The sequence below is a fragment of the Bos indicus x Bos taurus genome, chromosome 12 (genome assembly GCF_003369695.1).
Source record: "Bos indicus x Bos taurus breed Angus x Brahman F1 hybrid chromosome 12, Bos_hybrid_MaternalHap_v2.0, whole genome shotgun sequence".
Classification (NCBI taxonomy): domain Eukaryota; kingdom Metazoa; phylum Chordata; class Mammalia; order Artiodactyla; family Bovidae; genus Bos; species Bos indicus x Bos taurus.
Window position 1 is genome coordinate 15090703 of NC_040087.1, and position 14207 is coordinate 15104909.

Consider the following 14207-nt stretch of genomic DNA (forward strand, 5'->3'; position numbering starts at 1 on the left):
CCTCACCCAATCAGTTGAAGGCCAAACTAGATGAAAAGGTTCAGGAAGAAAGAATGCACTCTCTCAGCCTGTCTTCAAGCTGGGACATTTATCATCTCCTGCCTTCAGATTTGGCCTGGAAATTACATCATCATCTCTCCTGCCTCTCAGGCCTTTGAACTCAGACTAGAAGCATACCTTCAGCTCTCCTGGTCTTCAGCTTGTCAACTGCAGATTTTAGGACTTCTGAGCCTCCATAGGGCTTCCCTGATAGCTCAGTTGGTAAAGAATCTGCCTGCAGTGCAGGAGGCCCTGGTTCAATTCCTGGGTTGGGAAGATCCCCTGGAGAAGGGAAAAGCTACCCACTCCAGTATTCTGGCCTGGAGAATTCCATGGACTGTACAGTCCATGGGGTCAAAAAGAGTCAGACACAAATGAGCGACTTTCACTTTCACTTTCAGCCTCCATAATCATGTGAGTTAATTCCTATACAGTAAATGCCTATCATCTAGCTGGACTTCCCTGGTGGCTCAGAAGGTAAAGCGTCTGTCTACGACGCGGGAGACCCCGGTTCGATCCCTGGGTTGGGAAGATCCCTTGGAGAAGGAAATGGCAATCCATTCCAGTACTATTGCCTGGAAAATCCCATGGACAGAGGAGCTTGGTAGGCTACAGTCCATGGGGTCGCAAAGAGTCGGACACAACTGAGCGACTTCACGTTCACGTTCACATTCAAATGCCTATCATCTAGCTAGTTAGCTAGCTAGCTAGCTGTGTACTTCTCTGGAGAACGCTGACGAGTACAGATATTGGTGCTGAGAGTGATCCTAGAGAACCAGAATATTAAGGATGGGTTTTCTGAATTGGTTCTGGGTTTCTGGAATTGGGTGTCTAATCTCATTAGATTTAAAGATGCTAATGACTCTATTTCCAGTAGTAAAGAGAATACCAATGATCTCTGGCACGATTGGCAATGTGTGCTCTGTGCTAAGTCACTTCAGTCATAGCTGACTGTTTGTGACACCATGGACTGTAGCCCACCAGGCTCCTCTATCCATGGGGTTCTCCAGGCACGAATACTGGAGTGGATTGCCATGCCCTCCTCTAAAGGATCTTCCTGACCCAGGAATAGAACCCGTGTCTCTCATGAATGGCAATAGAGATACCTAACATGTCTGCACTGGATATACCTAACTGACTGAAAGCAGAAATCCAGGGAGGGACTTCCCTGGTGGCTCAGCAGTAAAGAATCCGTCTGCAATGCAGAAGAGGCAGGACATACAGGTTCAATCCCTGGGTCAGAAAGATCCCCTGGAGGAGGAAATCGCAACCCAGTATTCTTGCCTGAAAAATCCCATGGACAGAGGAGCCTTGCAGCTACAGGCCAAAGGGTCGCTAAGAGTCAGATACGACTGAGTGGCTGAGCACAAGCCTGGCAATCCCAGGAACCTGTGTGAGAATCCCGTATTAAGGGTATAGGATCATGGTGGAGGAACATAAAGCTGGATCAGATCTGGCTGCAGGATCTTTTCCCATGTTGGCCTCCAAAGCAATCTGTGAATCCATTTCACAGACCCCACATCCTCTTTTCCTCTAGTGGCCCATTAGCATTCTCTTAAAGCTGGAAGGAAATTTGAAAAGGACAAATAGGAGAAGTCTGTTCTTATTCAACAATGTCACAATGTCTGAGAAGGATTGTTCTTCCCAATCCCTGTAAACACACACACACATTTTAAGACTTCCCATAAGCCATAGATCAAGGCCAATGTCCTAATCCTTTACTCTGAAGTTCATTACTAGGGTGATCTAGGCTACATTAATTCTCTTCTCTTATGGTCTTATATTTCAATTTATTCCTTCTTCTTTTTTCTTTAAAGGAGTCAAACTCTTTTTAAAAATTAATTATTTATATATTTATTTATTTTTGGTTGAGCTGAGTCATTGCTGCATGTGGGCTTTCTCTAGGTGCAGTGAGCCAGGGCTACTCTTAGTTGAGGTTCACGGACTTCTCACTGCAGTGGCGTCTCTTACTGCAGAGCACAGGCTCTAGGCACAAGGGCTTCAGCAACTGCAGCTTGCAGGCTCAGTAGTTGTGGCTCATGGGCTCGAGAGCACAGGCTCCGTAGTTATGGCATACAAGCCTAGCTGTCCCGAAGCATGTGGAATCTTCCCAGACTAGGGAACGAACCCATGTCCCCTTGCACGGGCAGGCAGATTCGTTTCATATCCACTGCACCACACAGGGAAGTCCAATTTATTCCTTCTATTTGATCAAAGCTTAAAGCAGCTCTCTTTATCCACTTGTCCTTTTTATATTTTTAAGGCCATTTGCTGAGCCTTAAAGATCACACAAGACTGTGATCTTCCTCTTTAACACGTGCCTGATCTCCTGTTTTTCCTGTTAGGTTTTCCCAGCTGATCTCAGAGCCCTGACAGCTTTTCCTAGCCCTAGGCTGAACAGACATAGAACTTCTTCAATTCTCGTATGGTTCTGATGCAGGATTCAATACGTCACTTGCCATTCTTACAGTATCTTACTGTTTGTTTCTTTTCATGCAAATGTTCATTCAGCCAAAGCCTACTGAAATCTGACGTGGTGTCAGCTTGTGCCAGATGCTTTGATTAAACAACAAGAAAACCCACCATTTCTGCCTAGGAAGAGCCCATAATCTAGAAAGCAAAGGCAATATGTAAACAAGTATATTATAGCTCATAGTCCTAAGTATCGCACATTGTGATGGGAAGAAAAAACGATCTTCCTCTGGGGGAGTTGATAGAAGGTCTCATAGGAAGAGACATTTCCATTAATCTTGAAACCTAAGTAGGAGTCTGCCAATCAGAAGGCAGTAGGGGAAGAATAGGGCATCTGAGTAAAGGGAATCTAGTGTGCAGAGGCTCTGAAATAATTGAGGAACATTCTGATATGTTCCGGGAGGTCTGATGGGTTAGGTGGGGCTAGATGTGTGGTGCATTGCGTGCACCACAGTTTGATGAGGTCAAACTGTGAGGGCCTGTGTGGAGAGGATTGAATTTTATTCTAGAGACAAGAAGAGAGAGGGGAGACTCTTTAAGCAGGGGAGTTGAACAATCATATTTTTCTGTTACATGTCTATTGTCATTGACCTCATGAAACGGCTCCAAACTTGTGGACACAGCCGGGAAAGGAAAGGGCGGGACAGACTGCCAGCGTAGCATTGACATGTATACACTACCATGTGTAAAAAGCTATTAATAGCTCGTGGGTAGCTGCTGTAGAGCACAGCGAGCTCAGGTCGGGGTTCTGTGACAACCTAGAGGGGTGGGATAGAGGTGTGGTTGGAGGGGGGCTCAAGAGGAGGGGACACATGTATACTTAGATTCATATGTTGTCTTAGAGCAGAAACTAATACAACATTGTAAAGAGCTTATACTCCAATTAAAAATAAATTAAAAACAATAGCAAACAAAAAACAAAGGGCTCTGGGTTTTGGAGTCTCTTAAAGGGGTGCGCCCTACTCGTTTAATTGAAGGTGCTCAGGGTAGCCTTTCAATAAAGACCACTCTGCTAATTCATTTTATTTATTTCTCCTACCTGTCCTCCAAATGCTGTCTTTCTCTCCTTGGCCAGGATTGGACATACACTGACAGCCTTTGTCTCTTTAAACCCCGTTTTTCTATTTTGACACTTTGTTGTGTTACTCTGACCTGGTCTTTATATGTACTGCTGATGTTTGCGCCCATCCCAACCTCGGTTTTAATTACTCAGACACAGCCCCTGGAACGAGCCACGCCCACTCAAGAAGTTGCCCGCTGATGAAGTTTGTCCTCAGTAGCGCGCCGTAGTAACGGCCGCAGAGCGCAGGCGTGGTTCCCCGCTGCCGGCGGCGTGTGTTCGTCTTTCCCAGGGCTCCCGGCATCCCGGAAGTTGGACCGCGGGCTCTTCACAGTCAACCTCCGGCCAGGGTTCACCGTGTGCTTCGCTCCCTCGTCCCGCAGTCACCAGCTCCCCGGGCCGCTGCTCTAAGTCCGCAGGTCTCCGCCGGCGACGGACCCATGGCCGAGCGCGGAGAACTCGACCTGACTGGCGCCAAACAGAACACCGGAGTGTGGCTGGTCAAGGTAAGGTTTGCGTGGCTCCCGCTTGCGCTCCTTTTAAAGTACTTTAAGTGACTTGAGAGGAGAAGGAACTGGCAACCCACTCCAGTACTTGGCTGGGAAATTCCATGGACGGAGGAACCTGGTGGGCTACAGTCCATGAGGTCTCAAAGGGTCGGACACGACTGAGCGACTTCACTTTCTTTCTTTCTAAATGGTTCTTTTTGGAGAAGGAAATGGCAACCCACTCCGGTGTTCTTGCCTGGAGAACCCCATGGACAGAGGGGCCTGGTGGGCTGCAGTCTGTGGGGTTGCAAAGAGTCGGACACAACTGAGCAACTAACATACACACACACACACACACACACGTGACTTGAGACCATCTGTCACACCCACACACACACACAAGTGACTTGAGACCGTCCCACTTTCTGCGCCTTTTAAAGCTCATTAGGGCTTTCTCGTTAGAACTTCGCTTACCTCGAGAGGCAGGGTTGGTTGTTAGGCTTGTTTGCAGACGAGGACGTTAGTTCAGGGACACCCAGTGTGTTTTAGCCAACTAAGAGTCTGAACGTGCCTGGAATGGATCTCCTTATCCCACGACCTGGTTTTTCTGGGCTCCTGTCTTGATGGCCCCCCGGGTTGAGCATTTTACCCCAAACTGAAGACTTTCTTCATCTCCACTTGCTGAAACTGATTTCAGTCATCAATCTCTGTAAGAAAGTTGAGCGTTTGCTTTCTGGGTAGTTTTCTGAGCCAGAAAGTAGAACTGGTCTCTGAGTACCCTGGTGGCTCAGATGGTAAAGCATCTGCCTGCAATTCAGGAGACCTAGGTTCGATCCCTGGGTGGGGAAGATCCCCTGGAGAAGGGAATGGCAACCCACTCCCATATCCTTGCCTGGAAAATCCCATTCAGAGGAGCCTGATAGGTTACAGTCCATGGGGTCCCAAAGAGTTGGACAGGACTAAGTGACTTAACTTTCACTCGTAAAGTGTTCTTTTAGGTTGATGGCTCTTATGGAATTCCCAGGAGAGCTGAGAGTGCTCTGAACTCAGGGAAGGAGAGACTGTGGACTGGAGTGTTCTTTTAGAGCTCGACTGGGACTCAGGTGAAACTGTCAGTAATTTTTTTTTTTTTTTTTGTAAAGTCAGCATTTTGATTAACCCTTAGTAAGTACTTATTGGGCTTCCCTTGTAGCTCAGCTGGTAAGGAATCCACTTGCAATGTGGGAGACCTAGGTTTGATCCCTGGGTTGGGAAGATGCCCTGGAGAAGGGAAAGGCTACCCACTCCAGTATTCTGGCCTAGAGAATTCCATGGACCCTATAGTCCAAGGGGTCGCAAAGAGTAAGACACAACTGAGCAACTTTCACTTCTTCACTTAGTGAGTACACTGTTTATGCCTTACTTTTTCATATTGGGACTGTTGTTTCTTAGGCAGTTTTCATAAGACATGTGTATATTCAAAATGTGATTATGATAGTCTTGAAAACTCAAGTAAAACATAGAGACCTTTATTTGTTAGATTTTTGGAAAGCTTTTATCACATGTCTGAGTTTTTATCAGTTAAATCTGAGAGGCCCTTCCAGTCTTCCTCTCTTATGTAGCTCCCTTATGATTCAGTTCAGTTCAGTAGCTCAATTGTGTCTGACTCTGCGACCCCATGGACTGCAGCACACCAGGCTTCCTTGTCCATCACCGACTCCCGGAGCTTACTCAAACTCATGTCCATTGAGTCGGTGATGCCATCCAACCATCTCAACTTCTGTAGTCCCCTGCTCCTGCCCTTACGATTATTCACTAGCATGTTGAACCTGTATTAACATTCTCCAAAGCACACGCACAGTCATATTTTACGAGAGTAGGCGTCTTGCCTGTCACACCCAGAACTGTGTTTTGCGTAAGGTAAATAGCTCAGATAATGTGATGTATGCATGAATGAATAAATGAACTCTTATTCTTCAACCCTAGCCTTAATCTCTGGCACTGATTTGACTTATCACAGTGATATCAGTGTGATTTAAAATGATGGAGTAACCAAGTATCTCTCTCCTCCTGCATGCTAAATGGAGAGATATCATTAGGGAGATCTCCATTGCAGATGGAAAGAGCTTGAAAAGATGACGAGAGTTTGAGGTGATGTGTTTGTGCTTGGAGTGCAATAGATGCTCAATACATGTTGTTTGCCTTACAGAGGTTTGGATGGGGGGCCCATAGTATCTCCGTAGCATACCATGGAGAGTGGTTCTGAAATGCAGGAGTGAAAATGCACAGTAATGTGGTGTGGGCTGGAAAACAAAGAGGACATCATGCCTGGAGTAGTGGATTGGAACCATATGACATTGTCACGTTGTGAAATGGGAATGTTTTAACTCTGCTGCTGCTAAGTCGCTTCAGTTGTGTCCGACTCTGTTCGACCCCATAGACGGCAGCCCACCAGGCTCCCTCGTCCCTGGGATTCTCCAGGCAAGAACACTGGAGTGGGTTGCCATTTCCTTCTCCAATGCATGAAAGTGAAAAGTGAAAGTGAAGTTGCTCAGTCGTACCCGACTCTTAGCGACCCCATGGACTGCAGCCCTCCAGGCTCCTCCATCCATGGGATTTTCCAGGCAAGAGTACTGGAGTGGGGTGCCATTGCATTCTCCGGTTTTAACTCTAGTCTACAGGAAATGAGGAGAGTCTTGAAGGGTTTTGAGTAAGGCAGGGCTACAAATGATTCTTTTAGGGGGGGAAAAAAAAGCTTGAAGAGAAGATAACCAGAGTCAAAATTAGAAAATTATCACAGGATCCTAGACATTTGATAGTGAAGTCTCAGGAGTTAGGAAACTTTTTCGGCAAAAGTTGTCAGGATGCCGTGACTGACTAAATGATGATGTAAGAGAAAGTTACAAATCTAAACTAAAGTTAAGAAATTCTGGTGTTCTCTCTTATATGGCCATTTGAATACATTTTATCGCTTTAAAAAGGAGTCTTACTAATGATAGTTCAAATTAGAATTTTTCTGTTCAAATTAGAATTTGAATAGAACCGCATGCAATTTTAAATCTTTTTGGTATACATTCATAATTCTTATTATAAATCATGCCTTGAGTTCTGCTCTTTGAGGATTATTTGTTGCAAAATATGTGAGTTCCTAGAGTATCGCGAGTTTATGGGCCATTTTTGCTCATAATTTGTTCATTATTAATTTCATCACTAGAAAAGTAAGGAAAAGGATAAATACTTTAAGTTATAGAAGATCTCTCAGAGTTTTAAGCAGTAAAAAAGTTATCTGGTGGAATCAGGGAAGACTTCATGGGGAAGCTGACATTTAAGAAGAGCCTATGGAGTTGATTAGTTAGGGGGGAAAAATGTTCTGAGCAGGGCTGGTGAGTGTTCAGGAAAAGGCAAATAGAGTGGAAGATTGTGTACCAGAATGTCCACTGCCTGTATCTGTTCTGACCAGTGGAATGCCGTAGGGAGAGAGCAGTTGGCCAGGTGATGGTGGTCAGGCGCTCTCGCCCCATTCCACTCACATCCTACAGCTGGGATCATTTGTGGCACTGCGCACGCGTGTCGTGGTGTGGTCTATGTAAGCACCACCTGAAAAGCTCCTGTAGTCGAGGTGAGTCTAGTTGAGTCGGGCAGTCGGGCAGTTGCTGCTGCTCTGTCAGCCATTAGAAAATAAAGCATGTCCACGTTGCTGCTGCAAATAAAGACCGTCTGTGGTCCCTACGGTGCCTCACATCTTCATCCAGCTTCCCCGCTCGTGCTTTGCCTAACCTGGGGTCAGCAGACAGTGAGATACAGCAAGACCAAGGCCATTTCTGGAGTTCTGAATACCTTAAATCTACAAGAGAATGATGATCTAAATAAGTTTTGATAGATAATAGACATGACTGAATTTAACTTTACAATAGATATCGCCTGCTCAAAAAAACATAAACAACTACAGTTTCCCCTGGTCCGGGAGCTCACCCCTTGTAGTGGGCATCACCCGGTTCCTGCTGCTCAGTCTTTGCCACTGTCAGGTTGCCAGCCGGTCACAGGACTGCTGTTGCACACTGGACACCAGATCACGGTCTAAAAGTGATATTTAAGAACATCGTAGCATAGTTCTATTGTTTCACTTCCAACATTTAGACTTCTGGAAAAGTCATCTTCTCTAGTTATGGTTGCCTGGATGGTAAGGGTACCTGATGGGGAAGAAGAGGAGATAAAGCTCACAGCGTTTTTAGGAGTGGTGGGGTTTTTGTAAGTAATGAATATCCTATCAGAGCTTGAATGATAAGAAAACTCTTTCTTAGAGGAAATGGACAAGTGGAGGTATTGACAAGCGTTGTGGTAGGTTCGCCCAGCAACTTTCTGGCCAGCATAAAGATGTGTTTTGGGTCCCATCAGCCTTCCTCCTATAAGCATTTTGATTGATGTTTGTTGGAGGCGAGAATCAGGACCGAAGGGACGGACCTCATCCTCTGTGAATGTTGGGTCCTCCATTCAGTAGCTCAGTTGGTAAAGAATCCACCTGCAATGCAGGAGACCCCAGTTCGATTCCTGGATCGGGAAGATCCACTGCAGAGGGGATAGACTACCCACTCCAGTATTGGGCTTCCCTTGGTGCTCAGCTGGTAAAGAATCTGCCTGCAATGCTGGAGACCTGGGTTCGATCTCTGGGTTGACAAGATCCACTGGAGAAGGGAAAGTCTACCCACTCCAGTATTCTGGCCTGGAGAGTTCCATGGACTGTATAGTCCATGGGGTCACAAAAAGTCGGACACGACTGAGTGACTTTCACTTTCATTCAACACCTCAAAAGCCATCAAGCTTAGCATTTCTTTTTTCACAGACAAATAAGCAGTTGGACATTGGCAGCCAGAGTGAAAGCTATCTCCCAGGGAGAGATGAAACTGGAATGGGTGATACCCCAAAGCCTTGCAGGAGAAAAAGAAACTTATAATATGCCAAGTATTTCACAAAGCAAACCTGTGAAGTAGGTACTAATTATCTATATTTTTCAGATGGTAAAATTGAGGCTTAGGGAGGTTAATTATCCTGCCCAAGCATGGAACAGTGATTCAAATTTAGGTCTGTATGGCTACAAAGCTTATGCCAGGAATAGGAAATGTGCTTTCCCCCCACCACTTGGGTCTCTTTAATGAGTCTTCTCCCTGGAGAACGGAAGTGAGGGGGTGGGGAATTTGTTTTTATGGCCTTGGGTCTTGTCAGCTCAATACATTGACCTTCAAGACAACGTGTGAGTAAAAGCTGCCTGATGTATGTTGGATTCCCAGGGAAGCTGGTTCTGAGGTGATGAGCATGCAGCGGTTTGTTACGCAGTGCTGTTGGGATCATCCCCTGTGGAAGGAAAGGATTTACGCAGGATTGGGCACAGGGTGGTTTGGTCCAGGAGGAGTGTGTAATCTTGGTCAACTCTTCAGTGGAAGCACTTCCAAAGAGAGCTAAGAACTGCGGGCTGTCTGTGGCCACACTCCCAGCGGCTCGGGGGATAGGCCTTCATTCCTCAATGGAGAAATGGGTGCCGCGCCAGTGTCCACACAGCGCTCTTAATTTGCTTGTATACCCTGGGAGCAGCATGGCTTTGGAGGCTAGTTGTTGGGGAACTAGATGAAGCAAAGCTGGCAAACAAGCTTAGGGAGCAAGCTCTGTATACGCCACCTTGGCCCCTTGGCTTCAAAGGCGCAGTTGCCCTTACTCTGTAGCTTGAGTGAGTGTGCAGGCGGATGGGTTTCTTCCACAAGCTTTCAGTGACCACCAGTCATTTGTTCTAGGCTCTGAGTACGTTACCGTGAGCAAGAATGGACAGGGTCCATACTCTGTAAACTAGAGTCTGTAGTACGCTCCCTGAGACAGACCTCAGGCAATACTGGTCCTCATGAAAACAGTTACACACAGATAGATAAGTTCACTGAAGAAAGAAATACTGTTTTGTGAGTGTGAATAACAAAGGAACATAGTCTGGAGGTCAAGGGAATTTCTCTGAGAAAATAATGCTGAAGTGAGTCATTGGCTGTCACTCTCCCTGGTCTTGGGAAATCTGAGAAAACATCCCCTCTTGTACCTGTTCTCTTGTCTCCATCTGCCTTTCTTTAATGAATGTGGAGACAGTGGAAACAACACAGCTATCTCACAAGTGACAAGTTGACAGGAGTGTTTGGGGGAAATTTACTCAGAATAGAATTCAGATGTCCTCATCTAGAAACAAAGGTAATTATGTGAAGAGATAATATGTTAATTAGCTTGACTGGCTTAATTGTTTCATGTGCATATAAAACCATGTTGTACACCTTAAATATACAGCTTTACTTAAAGATAGAATGTAATGTTTTAATTAAAAATATCAGCTGTCCAAAAAAATTGTGGAGCCTGGGAACCATATGTACCATTATTTTTTCCGTTTCCTTCCCCCTTTTTTTTCTTTAAATATTTGTTTGTTTATTTTTGGCTGTGCTGGGTCTTCGCCGCTGTCTGCAGGATTTCTCTGGTGGTGGTGCCCGGGCTTCTCACTGCAGTGGCTTCTTTGGTTGCAGAGCCAGGGCTGTAGGGCCGATGGCCTTTGGTAGCTGCAGTTGCTGGCTTCGTTGCCCTGGGGCATGTGGGATCTTCCTGGACCAGGGATTGAACTAGTGTCCCCTGCATTGCAAGGTGAACTCCTAACCGCTGGAGCACCAGCGAAGGCCTCTTCCCAACTTAATGCGTTGGAGCTTTTGGGAAGCCCATTTCCATAATCGCTTGGTATAAAAAGTTATATATGATTGACATACTGTCATCATTGTATTCTGGTTTTCCTTACAAGGGTATAGTATTTTGGCAACCTTTTGAATTAAATAAGCTAGTAGGCTTACCTTAGGAACTTTCCGTTTTATTTTAATAATGATGACAATGCAGTATGAGTTCCAGACTTGTTTTTATCAATTAACTTCAGGCACATAATCTTTTTTTTAAGTTGGCCAGTTGCTTGTATTAGATTCAATTATTGTACTGAATATGATTCTTAAATTTATTTTATAATACGTAGTTACTTCACTTAGAACTGTTGTCTTGTTTGATGGCCTGAATTGTGGTCTCAGGCAGTTTGACCACAGGGTCTTCTGACCTGGTTATGTACTGAAGAACTGTGGTCTCAACAGGAGCTCTGAAACATTCTTGTCTTCCCTTTACCTTAGCAGTGTGTCAGGGAACCAGCAATAAGGGGACAATGACAGGCTGGAAAATGTTTCACTCTACGGGTGTTTTCCCCTTCTCCCCCTTATTTTAAGGTAGATCTCTGGAATAGGTTTCCCTTTGATAATGCAATGAGATTTATTAAAGTTTAATTCCATAGCCTGGATTTATTCTGATAACACCATCATTGTCATTACATTAACAGTAGCTAATGTTTCTTTAACAGTATCCAGTCATTAAAATAATAACTCTGTTGCTACCGCATGCTAGTCTGTTCTTCTGTTAGGGATGTGGCAGAGTAAGCAACGGAGAAGGCAGTGGCACCCCACTCCAATACTCTTGCCTGGAAAATCCCATGGACGGAGGAGCCTGGTAGGTGGCAGTCCATGGGGTCGCACAGAGTTGGACACGACTGAGCGACTTCACTTTCACTTTTCACTTTCATGCATTGGAGAAGGAAATGGCAACCCGCTCTAGTATTCTTGCCTGAAGAATCCCAGGGACGGGGAAGCCTGGTGGGCTGCTGTCTATGGGGTCGCACAGAGTCGGACATGACTGAAGTGACTTAGCAGCAGCAGCAGAGTAAGCAAAATGGACGAAACAGCTGCCTCGTGCAGGTTGCATTCTAGTGAAGAGGGAGAATGACAATGAACAGGAAAGTGTATAGCAAGTGCTGAGTGCTCTGAAGAAAAGTAACTCAGGGTAAAGAGTGCAGAAAGTAGCTGAGGATGCTATTTTAATCAGGTGGGAAAGGGCCTCACCGATAAGGTGGGCCTTGAGCAGAGACCTGAAGGGAGTTGAATGCCCTTCACATATTTGGGGGAGGAACGTTCTAGACAGAAGTAACAGCAAATCAAAGGCCCTCGGTGGGATGCTGCTGGGAACGTTGATAGATCTGTGTGGTTAGAGTCGAGTGAGTGAAAGTGGTAGGGGGTGAGGCTGTGGATCTCAGTGGACTGTATCATCTGAGACATTACAGGATTTTACAGTGAATGCCATGGGAGGCTAGTAGCCATAGAGAGGAGGCATGGATGGCGATGGTGGAGCCGGACTGCCCTGGTTAGAATCCTGGCTTCACCACTGGTGATTGTGAGACTTTGGACGAATGATAACTTTTTGATGCCCTACTTGCTTCTGTGTGAAATGGGATAATAATAAAGTTGTTATGAGGATCAAGTGAGGTAAAATTTTAAAGTGCTTAGGAAAGTATCTGGCACGTAGTAAGCATTATGTAGATGTCTGTTAAATAAACCGAAAGGCTTTGAACAGAACAGTGTCATCTGACTTCTGTTTTAATATGGTCACTCTGGCTGCTGTACTGGGACTAAAGTGGACACGGATGATAATCCTACAAGAGATGATGGTGGCCTGGATTAGGGTGGTAGCCCTGGAATTGGTGAGAAGGACATGGAGTCCAGATATAATTTGAAGGTATTGCTGACAGGCTATGTCAGTTGATTGGATGTGGAACGTGAGAAAAAGGAGCTATTCAGGGTAAATCCATGGTTTCAGACGGAGTACCTGGAAGGATGGAGGTGACTTTTACTACATTATGGAAGGTTGCCGGAGGAATAGGTTCATGAGTAAGAATCAGTTCTTGAGTGGAGATTTTGAGTTTGAAATGTCTCCTGAATATTCAGATGGAGAGTTTGAGTAAGCAGCTGGTTGTATAATTTGGGACTTTAGGGGAGAGCTGTAAATTTGGGAGTTGTAGTTACACAGATGGGATTTAAAACCTTGGGATTGGATGAGGCTATGTAAGAACGAGTGTGGACAGAGAAGAGAGGCTTGAGGACTGAAATCAGGGCCCTCTCAGGTTAAAAGGTCAGGAAGATGAGAATCTAGGTATGTGGAGACCGAAAAAGAGTGTGGAGAAGTGGGAGGAAAATCACGAGAGACTGTGGTGACCTGACGCCAAGTGAAGAAAGCGTTTGGAGGAGGAGGAGACAATTAAGTCTCAGATAATCTGATAGGTCTGCAAGATGAGGACTGAACGTTGGCTTGACATTGCGGAGAGCTTTTTAAGCACAGGCAGCCATGTTAGTGGAGTGGTGGAGGGGAGAGCCTGTCTAGAGCAGAACACAGCAGCAGAGAAGGAACTGTGGTCAGCCAGCAGAGACAGCTCACTCAGAGCCTTGCGGTGGAGAGAGGCAGAGACACTGGACAGCGGGTGGGAAGGATGAAGGAGCCTGCCCTTTCCAGGGGTGTGACTGAGAGTCCATTTGCTCACTTCCCCGTGCCTCAGTTTCCTCACTTGTAAAATGGAAAAAATAAACAGATTGTGTGAGAATTAAATGGTTAATTTATTTAAAACATTTAAATATATTAAATGTCACTTAACGTGTTTGTTATCTATTGCTGTATAACATATCACCACAGGCTTAGTAGCATAAAATAGCACGCACTTTTGATATCTTAGTTTCTGTGGCTCAGGAGTTTCCTGGCGTGGCTTAGTTGGGCGGATGCAGGCAGGGTGTTACACCAGGGTGCAAGTATCAGCGGGTGGGGGTCATTGAGGCCATCTTAGAGTCTTCTGCCACGGTTGGTAAGCTCTCTGTTCCCTGGTGGCTCAGACAGTAGAGAATCTGCCTGCAGTGCAGGAGGTTTAGGTTCGATCCCTGGGTCAGGAAGATTTTCCAGGAGAAGGGAATGGCTACCCACCCCAGTGTTCTTTCTTGGAGAATTCCATGGTCAGAGAAGCTTGGAAAGCCACGTATAGTCCATGGGATTGCAAAGAGTCGGACACTGCTGAGCAGCTGACACTTTCACTTTGGACTTCCCTGGTGGCTCAGAGGGTAAAGAGTCTGGCGTGCAATGCAGGAGACCTGGGTTCAGTCCCCTGGGTCAGGAAGATCCCCTGGAGAAGAGAATGGCAGCCCACTCCAGTATTCTTGCCTGGAGGATCCCACGGACAGAGTAGTCTGGTGGGCTTGGGGTCGCAAAGAGTTGGACTTGACTGAGCCACTAACACACACACATCACCATTGTTATTC

At 45.8% G+C, this 14207-nt stretch overlaps 1 protein-coding gene across 1 annotated transcript in view; it reads left to right on the top strand.

The window, feature by feature from the left end:
- Window positions 1-3814: 3814 nt before the first annotated feature.
- GTF2F2 (general transcription factor IIF subunit 2) overlaps window positions 3815-14207 on the top strand; it is a 136506-nt gene continuing 126113 nt past the window's right edge. The window contains exon 1 of the mRNA XM_027557193.1: window positions 3815-4077. Coding sequence (XP_027412994.1) covers window positions 4012-4077 — 66 coding nt within the window. The 5' untranslated portion in view covers window positions 3815-4011. The remainder of the gene's footprint in view (window positions 4078-14207) is intronic.